A 19,575-nucleotide genomic window follows, 5' to 3' on the forward strand; every position below is an offset into this window, starting at 1 on the left:
GCCTACCTTCTCTGGTCCAATCAGATCCAGAGCATTCAGGAGCAGAATCTAAAGTTAGAAGGAGGACATACTGGCTGCTGCATTGTTGTCAGAGAAGCTTCAACACAGCAGGTTTCCTTCATGATCACACAGGAAGAGAGCAGCTCTCTGATTGGCTGACTGATCACAGAGGAAGAGAGCAGCTCTCTGATTGGCTGACTGATCACAGAGGACGAGAGCAGCTCTCTGATTGGCTGACTGATCACACAGGAAGAGAGCAGCTCTCTGATTGGCTGATTGATCACACAGGAAGAGAGCTTCATCGTTTAATCCACCAGATCTTGGACCTTTAAGTTTTAAGATACAAATTATTCTTTTTAACTAATGTAATGTAGAGCTGAAACGATTCCTCGAATAACTCGAATAATTCGATTACAAAAATTCATCGAGGAATTTTCGCTGCCTCGAAGCTTCGTTAAGTTGTTTTTTTTGCATCATCAAAACTTTGGTATGAGTATAAAACACGTTTAATGTAGCTGCAGCTACCTGCTCCTCTCTCTGACACACAGACACTTCAACACGCACACGCGCGCACACACACACGCACACGCGAGCGCGGCGTGCCCCTTTTAACTTTTAGTCAGCACACAGTTGATCCGTGATCCATACGACCCAGTCGGGAACACGTGATCCGGTCAAACGGTCGGCTTTTCTCCGTTCACTCTCTCCGTGTTTGCAGCTAACATAACGATAGCAACGTCCTCTCACAGTCTCTGTCATAGACACGTCTCTGGTCTCTGTAGTCTGTGAGCGCGCTGAATGCACGCGCTGCAGGAGCAGACAGAGATACACTTTTAATAATGAACAGGCTGATTATATTAAATCTCTGATGTCTTCAAAGCTAAATCAAGAGATAACTTGTTTGTGGAATAATAATTTAGCAAATATATATTTAAAGTTTCTCAATCTCCTGATCTGACATAATGATTGATTCAACAGAACATAATGCTTTCTCAATTAAATACTGTAACAGATGTGTAGGCTACACAACACAGTATTTGTTATTTCAGCCATTAAAACGTGTTTGGCCTGTATTTTTCATCTACCTGCCGCCTTGACCAGTGAATCAAAAAGTTTATTTGGGACCCTGTCAGTAATATGGTGAGTGTCAGCAGCTGTAGAGCAGAGGTGGTTGGCTGTAACAAGCAGGCGTTACCACGGTAACTGCAAAGAAGCAGGTTTGTAGGGACGACCCAAGACGAGTTAAACCTTAATTAAGCAAAAGTATGATTTATTCGATTACTCGATTAATCGACGGGATATTCGATAGAATACTCGATTACTAAAATATTCGATAGCTGCAGCTCTAATGTAATGTCTTGATAGAAAGAAATAAACAAGCAGGAGAGTCTTGACAGAAAACAGAATATAAAACAGGTTGAAAGTTTGGTTGTTTTGAAAGAGTGTTAAAAATATATCTTTAGTTTTATTTGAATAAAAACTTTACGATTCTCATTTGAATTCCTAACGAGTCAAAGTGTATGTAATCAACACTGTAACACAGTCGATCTGCTCAGCACAAGATATTTGCACGTCTCAGCATCGCTCAGGCTCCACCTCTGTGACAGCTGATGTCATCATGTTAAATTTAGACTGTGGCTCGTCATGGACGCATCAGGATATTATTTATGTTAGGAGTTAAAAATCCCCAGCGACTGAGCATTCGACTCAAGGTGCGACGAGATCCTCAGATATTATTCCCAGTTGGAAAAGTGTGTGTTCACAAGCACGAGTAGAAAACACACTTTTCCCAACAGGGCATCAAAATGAATTAAAGAAATGCACTTTTTCAGGCAATGATTCTGATATTCATCCACAATATTATCATCATTATGGCCGCCATCATCACTTCCATCATTAGCAACAATGATGGCGTTATGATATGATTTGAATGGAGACGGGGGATGTGCCGCAAAACGTGTGGAGTCAAGACTTGTGAGGTTGCACGAAAAATTTTGTGTGTTGAGGAAAAGTAAAAGAAATATCACGAGGCGCACGAGTCAGTCTCCCAAAGTTAGAACCTACTGACATCCCAAAAACAGATATTATCTTTGTTATTCATTTTAACTTCTGTCTACTGTATTCATATGCAAAGATGAACGCTAGCAAAGTCTTGATTTTGCTCGGTGTAGTGAGAAGAAAGATGACTTTTTCTCCGCTGCAGGTGGAACTGTGCCAGAACAAAAGGAGCCGTGTAAACAAGCTTATTTTAGGAGCACATTACACGGCAACAAGGACGTATGGACTCTCGTGTTCGGCTGGAATTTACAGCCTGAAATTTATCCCCCTCTGTTCGTCCTGAGACAGCAGGCGTCCCCCTCCATACCCCCTCCTCTGCTCCGAGTCAGAGTCTTGAGCAGGTGATCGGTCCAGAGCTCCCCCCCCCCCACTCCCCACCCCCGCCCCTCGTGAAAAAGATCTCAGACGAGCAGTTGAAGGCTTGCTGCGACGAGCTGAACACTCAGCTGGACAGATATAGAAGCAGCAAGCGTAAGAGTGTCCCGAACGAGCACCAGTTACTCTCCTCTACTATCACTCCCTTAAACGCCTCCAGGAGAACAGCAGCTCTCTGCAAGGTTCCTCAAGGCCGCGCACACAAAATGGAGATTTCACTGGAGGATGAAAGCTGCAGCACGGCTGCAAACTTTGAGGACAAGGCAGCTCACCAGGCTCTGAGGGACCGCTGGAAAAACACCGATGAAACCATGTGCCGCCACAGCATGTCTTTCCACCTGCACCACACGCTGAGGAGCGAGTTCTTCGCCAGCTACCTGTACCTGGTGGAGAAGATTCCTCTGGGTAAGGAGACGGGTCACACCAGCTTCACTGACGACAGGGCCCAGATTTACAACCTTGTTTTGACCTTTGATCCCAGGAAAGACTGGGAGAAGCTGCAGGAAGCATGCAGGCTTATGCATGCTTTGTTTTACACTAATGGTGATTTTGTCTTTGGTAGTATTTTTCTATGTGCATGAAAAATGATAAAAGTCACTTTCAAGAAGACTTCCTCAAACTTGCAGCTCATCAAACGTCATGTCCTTGACATTCTGAACTCACAGTTTTGAGGTGAAGTTTTGCATTTGTTGTTAAAAACTGATTTCAAAGATTTCACAAAAAAAACACCAAAATGGCTGTCACATCTGAGGCTGCTCAAACCTTTCACTATGTTCACATGGAGCACTGATGACTGGAACAACTGCCTGACCAGGATAAACAATGCATGATGTAAACCTCTCCATCGACAGAGTCTGGTCTGATCCATCCGATGTAGAAAGACGGGGTTGGGTGGTCACGTCAGTTATTTATGTGAACACTGATGTTTCTTCCTGTTTGCAGTCAGATTGTTCTTCCTGTATACCTGACGTGACGTGGAGAGGCAAGCTTCCCGATTAGTTGTCATTGCTGGAATGGATAAAACCGTATAAGAAGCCTCTGAAGGGGGCTTTTAAATCCCATCGGAGGCGGCCTCCACGCTGGAAATGCTGTCTCAACGTAACTCTCGGTCATCTTAAAACCAGGCAAAGAGCTGGAGCGGAGCCTCCGGACAAACAGCCAAACATTTCAGAATCTGCTTCATCTATTTAACATAGCTGGTAGCCAACTTAACCGTATTGTTGGAGAGTGTCAAGTGCAAGTGAAGAGACACTGGTCGTCTTTGTGAGAGTCACTTGAGTGGCCAACACTCTGACACGACCGGCTACGAGTCAAATATCATCTTACCTTATCATACATAAAGATATATTTAGACACCACATACTTGTTTTGCAGAAATCCAATGCGACGTGGATCACTGTGATACTGTTTACAACATGTGTCGTCTCTTATACGAGCACATCTTTAACATCTGATTCTATGTGAAGTCCAACATGATCACTTCTGTTTCACAGACTCTGCTCACCTTGTTGCACTGAACGCCTTAAAGCTTAAAGCTAAACATGAGAAAGAGTTTCATTCTATGAGAGACAGGACGCACGCAAAGGTCGGCTGATATTCTTACTTGGTCCTGTATGACCAGCAGCTTCCTGTTGCAAATATAAGCTAACAAAGATGGATATTTTTAGCTGCAAACAAACAAACAAATCTTATCTCTGTTTGGTAAAAACTATCACACTGAGCTTCACCTGCTGGTTTGTATGTAAAACAAAATGAGGCATGAACTTCACACGTGCAGCAAAACCTCCTTTTCAACCTCCGACTTTTATTTGATTCCCGACTGATGATTTCCACAGGTGCGGACCCCGTTACCAGTCAGAGCCACCGAACACGTGAGCAGGCAGTCCACTCACTGATTACACCTGTTGATCTTTTGTCAATAATTCTACAGACTTTGTAAGTGCAGATTTTAGTTTCCGTCTTCTAGTATCAAGTAGCATCAACAGGCTTTAAGTATCTGAGCACAAGAGGAGGGACAACATCCACTGTGACTGTTAAAATATTATCTCATTATATGAAATATGAGCCTCATTCACCTGAACAAATCCAGATAAAAATCTCATGTCAGGTCATTAAAAGCAAAAACAGAGTCTGAGTTTGTTTGTCTGTTACAAGTTCGATAAACAAACCTGCTGAGATTTGAGTTTTTGCAGTGTGACGCAACACAGGATCACATCCTGGATATTCAGGCTTAACTTCAATCTCTGTGTCGAAAACTCTGTGTGCAAACGCAGCTTAAACGTCTTCAACCATAGACTGTCTGCACGCCACCTCTACAGACTGTCTGCACGCCACCTCTACAGACTGTCTGCACGCCACCTCTACAGACTGTCTGCACGCCACCTCTACAGACTGTCTGCACGCCACCTCTACAGACTGTCTGCACGCCACCTCTACAGACTGTCTGCACGCCACCTCTACAGACTGTCTGCACGCCACCTCTACAGACTGTCTGCACGCCACCTCTACCGTCTCTACAGACTGTCTGCACGCCACCTCTACAGACTGTCTGCACGCCACCTCTACAGACTGTCTGCACGCCACCTCTACAGACTGTCTGCACGCCACCTCTACAAACTGTCTGCACGCCACCTCTACAGACTGTCTGCACGTGCTCTAATCAACCTGCTGCATTCTGCTTCCTGTTCTCCACCATCTTCTTCTCCACTCTGCACGTCAGACTGGAACATGTAGCGCTGATAGAAAGACAAAGACGACTTCTGTGTTGTTCTGTTTACATCACATGTGTGAACAACCAGTGAAAACAGCTTCAGATGATATAACTCCTTTCTCTTTCATGAACGACACACAGGAAGAGCGTCTCAGACTTCAGTCTTTTAAAAGTCCACCGTGGTTACACCGCCAGTCCGATGAAGTCCAGAAAGGTTCAGAGATGGTGAAGGTCTTTTTCAGTCCATCTTGACTGAAGTGTTGTGTTACCTGACAACTTGACAAATTATGCAACTCTAACTTTCTAATTTAGACCCTCAAAATGCAAAACTAGCAACGAGGTGTAAAAATACCAGGATGACCCTTTAACATGCAGGATTACCTAATCCTGCTCAGGCTGCGTGCTCGTCCATCACAGAGACCCAAACCTGCAGGAAACAGGAGATCGGGAGCTGCTGGTCATTCTGGCGCTGCGACGCCACTCACTCGATACAAAGCCCATTAATGGCACGGCATGTGAGGCATGGAGGCAGTCAGTCACGTCAGTCAGTGCTGACATGACAGTGAGACGTCTGTGCTGGGATTATTTACTCACTGCTTTAAACTGACTGACTGAACTCGAGAACTTTCTATGTCTTAATAAACCTCAAATAAACGTTCGTCCTCAGATCCCGTGTCGTCCAATCAGATGTCTTATATGGTTACATCAAAGGGCGAAGGTCAGCCTCACCTCCTCGTAAGGACACGGCGGCTCTGGAGTGACACTTCCTCGTCGTCTCGTTTCTAAACTTACCGACACGGCGTGCGACTGCCCGCTCCGATCAAACTTGATCAGACATTCGTGCGAAGGTGGGCGCCGTGCCAGGAGACTGGCGCGTCGCTTGTTTTGCACACCTTGTTTTCAGCGACACTTCCAGGTGCCGATGGATTCGGTGCCTTTCTTGGCTTTCTGCCTCGTCCTGATGTTTCGAGCATCGAGGCAAGGGTCCAGCTGGAAACAAAATCCGCCCCTCTTAAAGTTTCACTTTGGTGTCACTCATTCTGTCACTGGAGATCCCTCAACAAGCAGACGGACATACCCCTTTAACCCCCCCGTCCCCCCCCCCTGTTCACCTCCAGGCCAGGAGCGAGGCATTTAAGCCTTCAGATATGTTGCGTTCATGCTGCAGGATTTATTCCAGCTCAGCAGAACGGACGCAGTGAGAGTCTGGGATCGTTTAATAAGCCTGCATGGAGTTTGTTAATAGCACAGAATTTCATCACCTTCATTAGAAAAGAGAACAACACTGGAGGGCAGAAAAAAACCAGAACAACTGATGTGTGTGCAGCTAAAGATTTGATTTACGTTCTTCTTGGTTGCTGATTTGGTAATCTTAAAAGCTTCGAGGCGCTCAACACTGGAGGTGAATGAAGCCGCATGTGATCTTATTCCCTTTAACAGCTGAGCAGAGTGCACGAGGATCACAGCACGTCTTTATTTTTAGTCTTCTGGCGATCAACTTATCATCCTCCTCGTCCTTCGAGACGCTGAACAGCGTTCCTCTCCAGAGGCTGCGAATGTTGGAAATCTTTCCTTGGTTATTTCTCGCTCACTTGAAACCAAATTCAGTTTAATCAATTTAATTTATTTACTGTGAGTTGGTTCTGGGATTAGTCCCAGGTAACGTTCTGACTCCATGTAATATACGGAGCCGGGAGTCAAACACTCGACATCATTGTGGAGTTATTAAGAAGTGAGCGTGTCTGACGCCTCTTTGTCTCAACATGAAGATGAGAAACACTTTCCTCAGAATCCAAACTGTTAAATCAGGTTGTTGCACAAAGTTTTGACTAAATCAGAACTTTTACAGTGTTAAAAAAAACAACACAATATCACCAGTAAGGTTTTACTTTACCCAGTACCAAATGGATGGATAGATCGATGATTGGATGGATAGATCGATGATTGGATGGATGGACTGATGGACGGATGAATTATTTCCGATTCTGCGACAGAATTATACAAACTGTCCGACAGACATGGATGGATGGACAGTTGGAGCAATAAGGATGGATGATAGATGGATGGATAGAAATTATTGATGGATGATTGGATGGACAGATATGGATGGATGAAGTAATGATGGGATCAATTTAATTAGCAATTAAAACATAAATGTAACCAGAGTTAGCCTTATAGGCTATCTGCAGTCTGTTGGCAGGGAACAAATACAACATATATAAAAACAAAGCAATGGATGGTTGGATGGATGGATGGTTGGATGGTTGGATGGTTGGATGGATGGTTGGATGGTTGGATGGTTGGATGGTTGGATGGATGGTTGGATGGTTGGATGGTTGGATGGTTGGTTGGATGGTTGGATGGTTGGTTGGATGGTTGGTTGGTTGGTTGGATGGTTGGATGGTTGGTTGGATGGTTGGTTGGTTGGATGGTTGGATGGTTGGTTGGTTGGATGGTTGGTTGGATGGTTGGATGGTTGGATGGTTGGTTGGATGGTTGGTTGGTTGGATGGTTGGATGGTTGGATGGTTGGTTGGATGGATGGTTGGTTGGATGGTTGGTTGGTTGGATGGTTGGATGGTTGGTTGGATGGATGGTTGGTTGGATGGTTGGATGGTTGGTTGGATGGTTGGATGTTGGTTGGATGGTTGGTTGGATGGATGGTTGGTTGGATGGTTGGATGGATGGTTGGTTGGATGGTTGGATGGTTGGTTGGATGGTTGGATGGTTGGTTGGATGGTTGGATGGTTGGTTGGATGGTTGGATGGTTGGTTGGATGGTTGGTTGGATGGTTGGATGGATGGATGGATAATTTCTGGTTCTTCTGCAGAATTATTCAAACTGTCCGTTATGAGGTATTCAGATCATGGGAAGGATAAATACATCTCTACAGACTCTGAGAATTTAGTTTTTTTACTGAAGTTACATTTCTGAATTTGCAGTAGAAATATCCAGAAGTCAGGCGGTGACCTCACGGACGGGTGTGGTTACATCTGATCACCTCCACGGGTTGATGCTCGTTCAGGACTGAGACAGAATCTAAAATGATTTCTTTGTCTGCCCTTCCTCACAGTGAAGCTGTTTCCTGTCACCTGCGAGTACATCAAAGGAGAGAAACAGTTCTACTACAGAGCTCAGAAGTTCTACGAGGACGTCCCCGCCTCCGAGGAGGGCATGATGGGAGACTTCGTGGAGATATCCAACGTTGATCTGGAGGGTTCCCGGCAGTTTCTGAAGAGGTTTGTGGTGAGTCTCGTGAATCCAAACTCACGCTCGACTTGATCCGATGACATCTGAGAAGCTTCATTACACACTTCAGAGGCTTCTGACTGCTCAACACTGATGTATCCATTTACACTGCTGCAGCTCGCTCTATTTTTACACGTCAGGATCTATTTCAGTGCAAGAATTCATCACCCGCAATGCAAAGGAATTCCAACTCTTTGGGTGCAGGAGGAGGCGTCTGTGCAGTCTCTAATAGTGGCTCATACATGATGTCAGCCCCATTAACACACAAAGAGAAGGAGCACAGCCGCCTGATGTTAATGACTTTGTGCTGTCACCATGTTCTAGATTTAACGTGATACAAGACGAGGGGAAATATCTGAAGAGTCAAAGTCGGGTGGAGCTCCGAGTTCAAGATCTGAGATCAGCTTCTTTACGTTCTCACAGCGTTTGAGACTCTCAGGTCACACGTGTGGTGGTTAGAGGGGGGGAGGGGGTTCAGTGCCTGGCTCAAGGGCACCTTCTGCCCTCCTGGCAGTGAATCTCTCCAGCTACCAGACCAACCTCCATATTTTTGGTCTGCACCGGGACTCAAACCAGCAACCCTCCACTTCCCAACCCAAGTCCCTACAGACTGAACGATCCGACAGATCACACCTTCCCCGATAGTCGCACCTTTATTATCCGTGTGGTCTTGTGAGTGTGTCGTTGTGGACTTCTTTGAGATGTTTGGGGAGTCAGTGCGCTAATTTAAGGGAACGCTCTTTGGCCCAGAGGCTCAGAGGCGGGGTTACTCGGAGGATCCGTTGAACACAAGAGCTAATTATAAACCGCTAAGATGCTTCGCTGCAGACAGCTCAGATGCTTCTGTTACACTGGTGCTGATGGACAGACAAGAAGCACAGCTCAGTGATGCAGGTTAAACACTACTAAATAATGCATCATCATTCTGTGTGCCAGTTCTGTAAATAAACTTTCTGTTTCCAGTTTATTGCAATATATCATTTAATAGTTTGACTCAGGCTACAAATCCACAGTATTTCCTTTAGTGATGAATCTCTTCATGTTTATGTCAAGCAGCAACCTGCAGTACCTGGAGTGTCCACTAGAGGCAGGCTGCAGAAACACAGGAAGCCACATACACACCCATTCAAAAAGTAATTAAATGTATAAAAAATAAAGCAAAAAATTGCACAAAATTAAAAAAGTAAAAAAATAACGTCCTGAAGCTCTGCAGGTAACGACCTGCATTTCTTCCATCACTAAGTCCGAGCTGCTTCAGTCAACCAGACGAGATAAAAACATCGACATCCTAGAAAGAATCTGCGTCCTGCAGATTTAAAAACCTTCAAGGAGTTTCAAGGCATTCTGCCACAGATTCCAGGCTGAGGGAGCAGAACGCCCCAAAAAGCCTTTTTCCAAGTTTCTGTCTGAGCGTTCAGGACTTTAACGCTTCCCTTTGATGCAGATTCACAAACTGTTTTCCTTAGATCATTCTACTCAAGGTGTTCTCGCTCACTCAGCTCCGGTTTAAACATGACATCCCCAAGTATGAGAAGATTTAGACTACTTCCAGATTAAACGGAGCTACATACGTTCGGGGAAATATGGCAGTAATTCACCGCTCCAGGAAGCCTCCTGTAAGTACCCCGGAGCTCCTCGGGGCCCCGTCATTCATACAATCACACAGCGGGGGGCCCCTGAAGACCCGGGGTTGGAGTGAGGTCAGAATACCAAATGAAAAAGGAGGAAAAAGCTGCATGATTCAAGAGAGGTGACTCCTTGTTCCCTCGTGGTCGAGTTCAGAGTTCCCTCACCCCGAGGAGCCGAGGTCCTCTTTGAGGTTCAGAGGCCGAACATCTGGAAACACGGAGAGGAAAGAACACGCTCCTCTATGACTGATATGCTAATAACAAGCTGCAGGGAAACTTTCTGTTTCTGTCAAACATGAATCCAGCTTTAAGCTCTTGGGATGGATCAAATAAACGTTTGTTTCTTCTGTCAGGGTCCTGGAAAGGCGGGTACGCACCGCGCTCTGGACTGCGGCTGTGGGATCGGCCGAGTGTCCAAAGGCGTCCTCCTTCCTGTGTTTGAGAAGATGGAGATGGCCGACATGATGGAGCACTTCCTGCTCCACGCGCACGAGGAGTACCTGGGTGATGACGCCGACCGCATCGAGACTTACTACTGCTACAACCTGCAGGACTTCACCCCGCCCAAAAACAAGTACGACGTCGTCTGGATGCAGTGGGTGGCCTGTGAGTATAAAAACACTGAGAGCCAATCACGTCGTCTTAATTATATTTAATGAGTTAAACGCTAACTGTGCTTTTTCCCCATTGTTGCATCAACTTTCATCTGTGATCACACGGGGACATTTACAAACGACCAAAATGTGACACGCCGGAGAAAAATGCTCTCTGATTGGTCAGAATTTCTTGCCTTAAACAAAGCTGGCTCCTGATTGGCTGTGGCCGCTGCAAAGACTCTTTACACTTCCTATATAGACAGAGCGTAGTCGTCGATGTTTGCATTCATCAGTGGAGTCGCTAAAGACGCTTTTTAAGAAGGTGAATCCTCCTGATCGACGACCTTCTCTGTGGTCTTTAACACGGGTTCAGGTCGGCGCTCGAGGTCGGTTAATGCTCCAAAGAGATCCAACCTTTTCAAGCGGTCTCTGTACGGTTGTTTGGTCCACGCCAGGGTTTGATTGACAGCTTCCACAGAGCGTAAACCAAACAGACTTGAGTTTGTTTTAAGGCTCCCCCAAACAGGTCAGGTGTGAAAAGGCCTTTTAATAAACCCGGGAGGCGACAAATCAGGCGTGGAGGTGAAAATTAGAACAAGGCACGAAAAAAAAAAGACAACCCAGGAAGTAAAGCAGCGAGGGAAACGACATCACGTGCACAGACGATGTTTGACATCCATGTTTCTCCTCAGGTCACCTGACAGATCGGGACCTGACAAACTTTTTGTTCCGCTGTAAGAAGAGTCTGCGTCCAAACGGCGTCATCATCATGAAGGACAATATGGCGCGGCAGGGCTGCAAGCTGGACTCCATCGACAGCAGCATCAGCCGCCACCTGGAAATCATGAAGGTCATCATCGCCAAGGCCGGCCTGGAGATCCTCGCCGTGGAGATGCAGGAAGGTTTACCCGAGGTCATCATGCCCGTCTGGATGATCGCCATGCAGTAGAGGCGCCGCTGTAACTGTGAAAAGGTTCTGATTGTTCTTTCATTCGTCGACTAGTTTTTAGAGACGAATGGAAGGAGACGCCAAAGGTCAAAGGTTAAATCTGGAACCGAGGTTATAAAATCCTGTTTCTGCCAGCAGGGGTCCTGGCGCCGTATTTATGGTGTTTTTAGTCTTTCTCAGCAGCGGCCTGGGTTCAAGTCCGACCTGTGGCTCCTTCCCCGCATGTCCTCGCCGGCCGCCACTTTCTCCCTCCCTAATGTCCCACTCTGTCCAATGTCCTACCTTAACAGGCCGTGTCCCCACAGCGGCATGTTGCTTTGACGTCACGCTAACATATTCTCCAGGTTTAAATCAAGTCCACGTCGTGAATCTGAGCAGTGATCTAACGTGAAGTAAAAACTGTCTCTGGCCTCGGGGTCCTCGTGGTAAGAGACCCAGGTTCAGGTTTGACCTTTGACCTTTGATGCATGTCATCCTCTCCCTCCCTCCGCCCAACGTTTCCTCTTCAGCCGACCTGTCCAAGAAAAGTCCACAAAAATTACATTTAAAAGCAAAACACACTGACTAACGTTTATCGATTAATCCTAAATTGGGGGGGTGGGGCCAACGCCATGGATCATTAGCTAACACCAGGTGGAGGCGGAGTCAGGGCGGCGTGACGATCTGTTCGTGCAGGATTCTGTAAATATGAACTTTGTGTTTATGTAAGTATTATGTTTTATACTGTGGCTTGTAATATTGCAGTTTGATAGAAACAGTTTTTATACTGATTTAAATTAATTGATTTAAATTGATTTAAAGTTGATTTAAACCTTTAAAAAGTGTGTTGAAGCATCGTTGTGTATATTAGCTTAAACTGAAGAGAGGCCTGTGCTGCTTTCAGAAATAAAAAAAAAAGACTCCTCACCCATATGGATGTGGTTTCATGACTCTTGAATGCTCTGTTCATATTTCTGATCCCACGTCTCAAACAAAAGGCTAACAGGATTAGCGTCGGGTAATCACCGTCGGTTATTATAATCAAAGCCGGAGACGTAAACGCTGGACAATTTTCCTGAAACGTTCCGTGAGCGCGGCTCGTCCACGCCCCTCACGGAGAGACCGCAGAGCGCAGCAGATCATTCAGATCCTCTCCGCTCGTCGAGGTGATCTTCTAAGCGTTGTTTTTTTTTTTTTTTTTTCAGGCTAACAGTAGAAGCAGCGCTTTGTTTTGGTTGTAATGACTTTCAGCTGGGCCCCGAGGTGGACGCTCGCTTTGATTATTTCCTGCTTTTTGACAGACAGTGCCCGCTTTCATATCGGCCCTGGCTTCATTTCACGCCTGTCACATGTCGTCTGCATAAAACACATCCAGGAGCCGCCAAAAAATATTCACTGTTTGCGTGCGTAAGCGCTCGGTGGGAGCGGTTCGGGGGCCGTCCCTCCCTGAGCTTTTTTATTTTTTATTTTTTATGAAAGGATAGTTTGTCAATGAGCAGCCCGCCGCTGCCCGAGAACAAAATCATCAAAGTGGCGAAGGCAGGATGGCGTGAGATGATCCCCGCGCTGCGTTTCTTTCTCTCAGAATGAACCTTTTGAGACGCGAAAATACCAAACACATTTTCAACATCCTGTATGAATTAAAGATCAAAATGCCCCCTCTCTCTCTCTCTCTCTCTCTCCCTCTCTCTCTCTCTCTCTCTCTCCCTCTCCAGCAAATAGCAGCCAAATGTGCCGTCACCTTTTCAGGAGTGGTTAACGTCGCTGACAGTCGAGCCGATCGTTCTTAATACTTCTCAATGTCTTCTGCAGCCGCTCGGCAGCAGTTTGAATATATTAGCCGGGGTGATGCTAATTTGTCCCGTCACGTTAGCAGAGCAGAGCTGCGGGCTCTGAGTCCACGTAGACACCGGGACGGACCAGCGTGAGCGCCTCGACGCACGAGCACGAGCCCGAGCTCTGATTGGAGAAGACTTTTACTAACACAGAGGCTTCACGCCGTTTACTCATCGCTAACATGCTGCGACACCCTCATCTTTTTATCATCGCTGAAAAATCTCAGAAACCACAGACTGAGTCACTTGGACTGTAACTGTGGGATCAAAATTATTAATGAATTAAAATTTTTTTTTTTTTTTTTTTTTTTTAAAAAGAGGCGTTTTCCTTCGTTGGTCAGGGTTGGTCTGGACCGGTCTTGATTTAAAATCTGGAGTCCGCAAAGTCTGAGGCCGAGACCAGACCAAGACCAGATCGATCCTTCAAGGAGCGGTCTCCAGACCCAGATCCAGACCCAGACTGCTTTGATTTCCATCTTTCGTAAATATTAAAGTCAAATTCATTTTGTGATTTTTGAAGTCCAGCCGATCAGAGTCAGTCTGATCGATGCTGCAGAGGCCGACAATCCCAATGACTCCAAACTGATGTCACAAAATGTCTGCGTCTGTTGGTGTTTTGGCTCCAGCTACAGAGGCGGCCATCTTTATTTGTAGTCCAGCAGCTAGAAAATTAAAATCCTTTTTAACGAGTTTTAACTGTTGGATGTTCGGTGTCTTGAACGCAGCGGCCTCCAGGAGGTGCTAACGATGCTCTTCACTCCCGGCTGCTCTCGCCCGTCTGAAAAAAAAAAAAAAAAAGACAAAAGAAGTCGGAGGGAATCAGCAGAGCCCTCGAGCTTTCATCCTCTCAGACTTCTTTGAATCTTTGAGGAAACCTCCGTCTGTCTCTGGAGCCTCGCTGGAGAGAGGACTGACCCCCCCCCCCCCCAGAGAAGATCCAGCCGAGGAATGTGCCTCGGCTTCGTCTGCAGTTCTCACAGTAAATCTCGTGGCAGTCGAAACGAGACCTGAACATTTTCTTTTTAACTAGCACGGCGTGTCGTCGAGGGTCTGAGGACGTCGTGAAGGCAGGGATTAGTTACACAGAGTTTTTACAGTCCTGAAACCCTGAACCTGCAATAAGTCATCAGGTAATGTGGCTTTGGATCAGGTGCTGCTGCCTGAGAGGGTTTGATCTCTGAGCCAAACCAACCATGTGAATGTGGACATGAAGACGGCTTTGAGCTCCAACAGTTAGTCGGGTTAAGATCTGTGGCGCTCGCTCTGTGAGGACGCGTGCCAGCGTAAGACGAGGGATCATTTGTCTTCACTACAACCAGCTTCCTGCTGAGCTTTCTCACAACAACAAAACAAGACTTCCCTCCCCCGTGTGTGTGTGTGTGTGTGTGTGATTCAGCATGACTATGATGGAGCATTTCATGGCTAACGTATTTATAACTTTACATGATACAATCTGGAGTCCGCCCAAGATGTGTGTGTGTGTGTGTGTGTGTGTGTGTGCATTTAAAATGAATCTGTTCTGTCTGCAGCTCCAGTGTTCGGCCTCGTGTCCACCGAGTGTTTTTCTTCTTTAAATTGTTTTCAGTGAGTCGGCCGCTCCGAGCGCTCAGCTTGGATCTTAGGCGCCGTTGACTTTTCAGAATAATAGAACTTTATTTGTATATCACTTTTCTATACGAGTAACAAAGTGCACAGTAATAACAAGACTACTAAAATCAAACTCTCACTCTGAGCTCCTCTGATAGAAGATATTCAGCTGTAGTTTTGCAGTCGTGTCTCGTCCCTTTAACCGTCCTCGTGTCCGATCAGGAAGTCAACGATGTCAAACAAGGAACAGAGCGGTGTCGGTCAGACGGCGAGGACAAGGACATCTTATGAAAACGTTTGTGTTTTGATGGCAGGTTTTGATCTGAGCGGTCGGTGTGTTGAACTCCATGAAATGAGAAACGTGTGTGTTCGCTTGTTTCCCTCCTCAGCTGAGCGACACAAACACACGAAGGCTCCTCGTTCTGTCGTCACTCGTTCAGCTTCGATCTGTAGATTTGGTTTCTTGAATGGAAATGTTTAATGAAAGGGAATTATTCTTTGGGGCCTTTATTGGACTGTGACCCCCCCCCCCCCCCTTCTATCAAACACACACTGCCTCTCGCAGCTGGAAACACACACACACGCGGATGATGGCGCCCGTGTGCGGTGAGTGAGAGTGTGTGCATTAATTCGGTGTAATCTGGAACAACAAACACCTCTTTGCATGGCGGTGAGTGAGGTTTGAGAGCGGAGCCACCCAATTAGATCTACCCACAATCCCCCCTCCCCTCCCCTCCCCTGCGTTGCCGTGGTAACGTGTTGTCTGGAGCCGCTCTCGGGGGCCCGGCGCTCCCTGTGCCCTTGGAAGCTCGGCCCCCTCACGCTGGTTTCAATCCCGTAACCTTTCAGACGGCGGCGTAATGAGTCCAAATGGATCGCACATGCACATCACGCTGCGACCGATCGCTTTTCCACCGCGCCAATTTACTCCCATGATTCAGTGTTTTTTCCTACGTGAGTCAGAGCAGAGGCAGAGGTTTGGAACGTGGTGTGTGTCTTCAGGGAGTCAAGTGTGTGTGTGTGTGTGTGTGTGTGTGTGTGTGTGTGTGTGTGTGTGTGTGAGAGAGAGAGCATCAGAGGTGGAAAGTAACTCGGTGAACTTTAGAAACATTGCATCCTCCTCGTCTGCTTTGCTTCTCTTTCCCTTTAATGATGTTGCTCCATGTTTTGTTTCTTTTTGACGCCTCTGAGACAACAGAGTCGGACTTTCACGCTCGTCACAGTTAAACATTTACCATCCAAACACGATCGAAGAGTCAAACAAAGACTAAACACACTGAAGGAATTTCACTCCGCTCAACATTTGTAGAAATTATGCAAAACCACGACGTGAAGCTGCGAAGTTAAAGGATAAAATGTGCTGACTGTTGAGGTGCATGTGTGAACAACCAATCAACCAATCAGGAGGATTTCTGGGGCAGTCCTTCGAAAATCCTCTTAAACTAAACCTGACTCAGGACTCTGAACAACATGCACGACCACTTAATGAGAATTGAAGGATTTACAATGAGAATCAAAAAGCTTTGAAAAAAAAACAAACCAGGCCGTGAACAGAAACGAAAGGCGTCAAAAACAGGGTCAAGTTGTGATGAGCGGGGAATCAGAAGTGGTTATCTTTGAGGACTTTTTTTTTGTTGCTTCGAAAACCGTGTGAAGCTTCAGGACCTGGACCTGGACTGCAGGACTTCCAGGATCCAGTTTCATTGTACCTAGAACAAACACATGTTGCTGTTTGCTCTGCTAGGTAACCGAGCTCTTGTAAATAAACACATTTGTGCAGCTTTGTGAAAAGCATTTTCTAAGCATAAATAGAAGTGTGTTTGGTGTGTGTGTGTGTGTGGGGGGGGGGGGGGGGGGGGGGGGGGGGGCAGAGAAACAGACCCTCGCTGCAGGAGCCATTAGCTGCCCCAGTAAATCTGCAGAGACCTGAGAGAGTCGGCAGGTATTTCCTGTCTCTTGATGTCGGGGGGCCGAGCTGGTTGCTGCTGGCGGGGGTTCACTCTCAGAATAAGTGCAGGTTTGATGCCAACAGTTTATAATTCAATTTCATTTCATGGAGCCTGGTGTGTGTGTGTGTGTGTGTGTGTTTACAGTGCCAGCTTGCAGAGTTGTCCAATTACAATGTTTGTAATTGGACAACTCTGTAAAACTTCATATTACATTCACTGGCAGCGTCTCGGCGTGTTTACTGCCAGTTCTCCCAACAATATTCCTGCATGACGACAACAGTTTGGTTAGATTGTGGTCATCATAAAGCAAAACACTTCATTAAACCTTCAATTGTCAAATCTTTATGATATTAAGAACAAATTAAGCAGCTTCTCGTAACGCCAGAGAGGTCGCATAATCAAAAACGTTCCAGCTCTGATAGAAGTCGTGCTGCTCCGCCTTTCTAAAAACTGGAGACATGTTGCTGAACACTGTGGAGCATTAAAGGACCAATCAGAGAGCTGCTCTCTTCCTCTGTGATCATGAAGGAAACCTGCTGTGTTGAAGCTTCTCTGACAACAATGCAGCAGCCAGCATGTCCTCCTTCTAACTTTAGATTCTGCTCCTGAATGCTCTGGATCTGATTGGACCAGAGAAGGTAGGCGGGGCTTTGAAGGCCGTTTTGGACGCCCCTGGTTTTGCCAGATATGAGAGCAGTTATCAGGTGAACAGGTGTTGCAGCGATGGAAGCGGGCAGTGGAACTGCTTCAGATAGAAGTGATTGTACCCGAGCTAAAAAGCCTCTGCATGTTTCTAATAAGCTCCAGCAGCAGAAAGCTGCTCAAACTAGGATCAATGTTGGAGATGAAACATGGAGAGAGGTTAGAACGCAGAAAGCTTTACAGACCCATGCAGAGCTGGCTAAACACTGAAGCTACAGTGTCCACCACATGCAGAGCTGGCTAAACACTGAAGCTACAGTGTCCACCACATGCAGAGCTGGCTAAACACTGAAGCTACAGTGTCCACCACATGCAGAGCTGGCTAAACACTGAAGCTACAGTGTCCACCACATGCAGAGCTGGCTAAACACTGAAGCTACAGTGTCCACCACATGCAGAGCTGGCTAAACACTGAAGCTACAGTGTCTCTACATGTAGAGCTGGCTAAACACTGAAGCTACAGTGTCCACCACATGCTGACCTGTGTGAGAGGAGGGGGCGGAGCCAGGTCTCTGTGATGATTAGAGTTTAGACTCTATGCTGCCCCTAGTGGTCATCTTGCAGGCATGTTGCATTCTTTTTGAGGACGTGTCACACAGACGCAGCTCACAGAGGTATTTTGGTTCAAAACTCATATTTAACAAAATCACATGAAGTCTTTCCTCAGAGAAACAGAAATAAAAGTTGTTCTGTCACTTTCCACTTGAGGACAGTCTTGTATTTTCTAACGCATCAATAACACACTCGGGGAAAGAAAACGGGGACAGTGAACGCCTCTGTCAGTCTGAACCGACTCCTTATTCATCGCCCACGCAGGAAAGATCTGCAGCATCTTTTTAAGCGTCTGTGTGTGTGTTTTTTATTTTCCTCTCCTGGTTTGAATTCACTGAAAAATCCTCGACCTCAAACGGGGTGTTTGCATGTGGAGGAAAACAGGATGTGAACTTTTTACAGACCACACTAAAGCACTTTATGATGGAGGGAGACATTGTTCAGCCGTGTTCTGGGCTTGTATACAAGGGGAACATTGAAACACCCCGGTGGTTCAGGGAGTCTGTGGGGGGGGGGGGGGGGGTTATTGGACTCACATGGGAGACATTTTTAGACAAACCTGCAGTAACTTCCCCGTCAAAGAGGCAGCATGTTCCAGAGAGACGATGACTGAGAGAGGTCAATAAACATGTTTCACAGTGAAAATAAAATGTTGGCGTTAGGCCACGCCCCCTCCGTGCTGAAGCCTCCTCCAGGGTTATCAATTAGAACGCAGCGTAATTAATGTGAGCGTTTTATAACCTCCTCAGGTACTCAAAAAAATCTTCGTCTGTTTCACTAATTGAGGAGCAGAAACTCACGTCGCATGAGCATGAATAAAAACATCCATCCATCTTATCCGCTTTTCCGTTTTGGGAGCTGGAGCTGACTGCTGGCCAGCCAATCACAGAGCTGATATAGAGCCACACCCACATTCACACCTACAGACAGTTCAGAGTCAGCAGGTAACCAGCGTGTGTTTGGACTGTGGGAGGAAGCCGGAGAGATCCCACGCCATGCACACAGAGAGGCTCCTGTCAGACGGGGGATTCAAACCAGCAACCTCCTCACTGAGAGGGGAGGGGCTAACCGCTGCAGCAGCTCGTTCTGACCTCTGACCTCCAACGTCTTTTTATCAAATGTAGTGATTTCTGACCTGAGTTTACTGAGCTGAGACCCGACGACCTTTAACTTTACTGAAACTTATAAAAGTGCAGAAAACGTTCCTGTGTGAAAAGAAGCAGGTGAGTGTGTGTGTGTGTGTGTGTGTGTGTGTGTGTGTGTGTGTGTGTGTGTGTGTGTGTGTGTGTGTGTGTGTGTCACGCTTTCACGGTCTCAATCATCACACTATTTATGATGTGAGGAAATTTGCAGCCATGTGTTCGGGAGCCAGATCTCAAACCTGAACCCGATGTGAGCTGAGTGATC

General features: G+C 46.5%; 2 protein-coding genes across 2 annotated transcripts in view; one reads left to right on the forward strand and one right to left on the reverse strand.

Moving 5' to 3' along the window:
* The window catches only part of LOC306828523 (interferon-induced protein with tetratricopeptide repeats 1B-like), a gene marked incomplete at its 5' end in the record, with an annotated part of 201,523 nt that overhangs the window by 64,389 nt on the left and 117,559 nt on the right, over positions 1–19,575 (reverse strand). The window lies entirely within an intron of this gene.
* On the forward strand, positions 2,479–12,492 carry ntmt2 (N-terminal Xaa-Pro-Lys N-methyltransferase). The gene is made up of 4 exons (XM_079350932.1): positions 2,479–2,838; positions 8,216–8,388; positions 10,373–10,625; positions 11,308–12,492. The coding sequence occupies exons 1-4, from the start codon at positions 2,640–2,642 to the stop codon at positions 11,562–11,564; spliced, it is 882 nt and encodes a 293-aa protein (XP_079207058.1). The 5' UTR covers positions 2,479–2,639; the 3' UTR covers positions 11,565–12,492.

Source organism: Symphodus melops (genome assembly GCF_947650265.1).
Source record: "Symphodus melops genome assembly, chromosome: 8".
Classification (NCBI taxonomy): domain Eukaryota; kingdom Metazoa; phylum Chordata; class Actinopteri; order Labriformes; family Labridae; genus Symphodus; species Symphodus melops.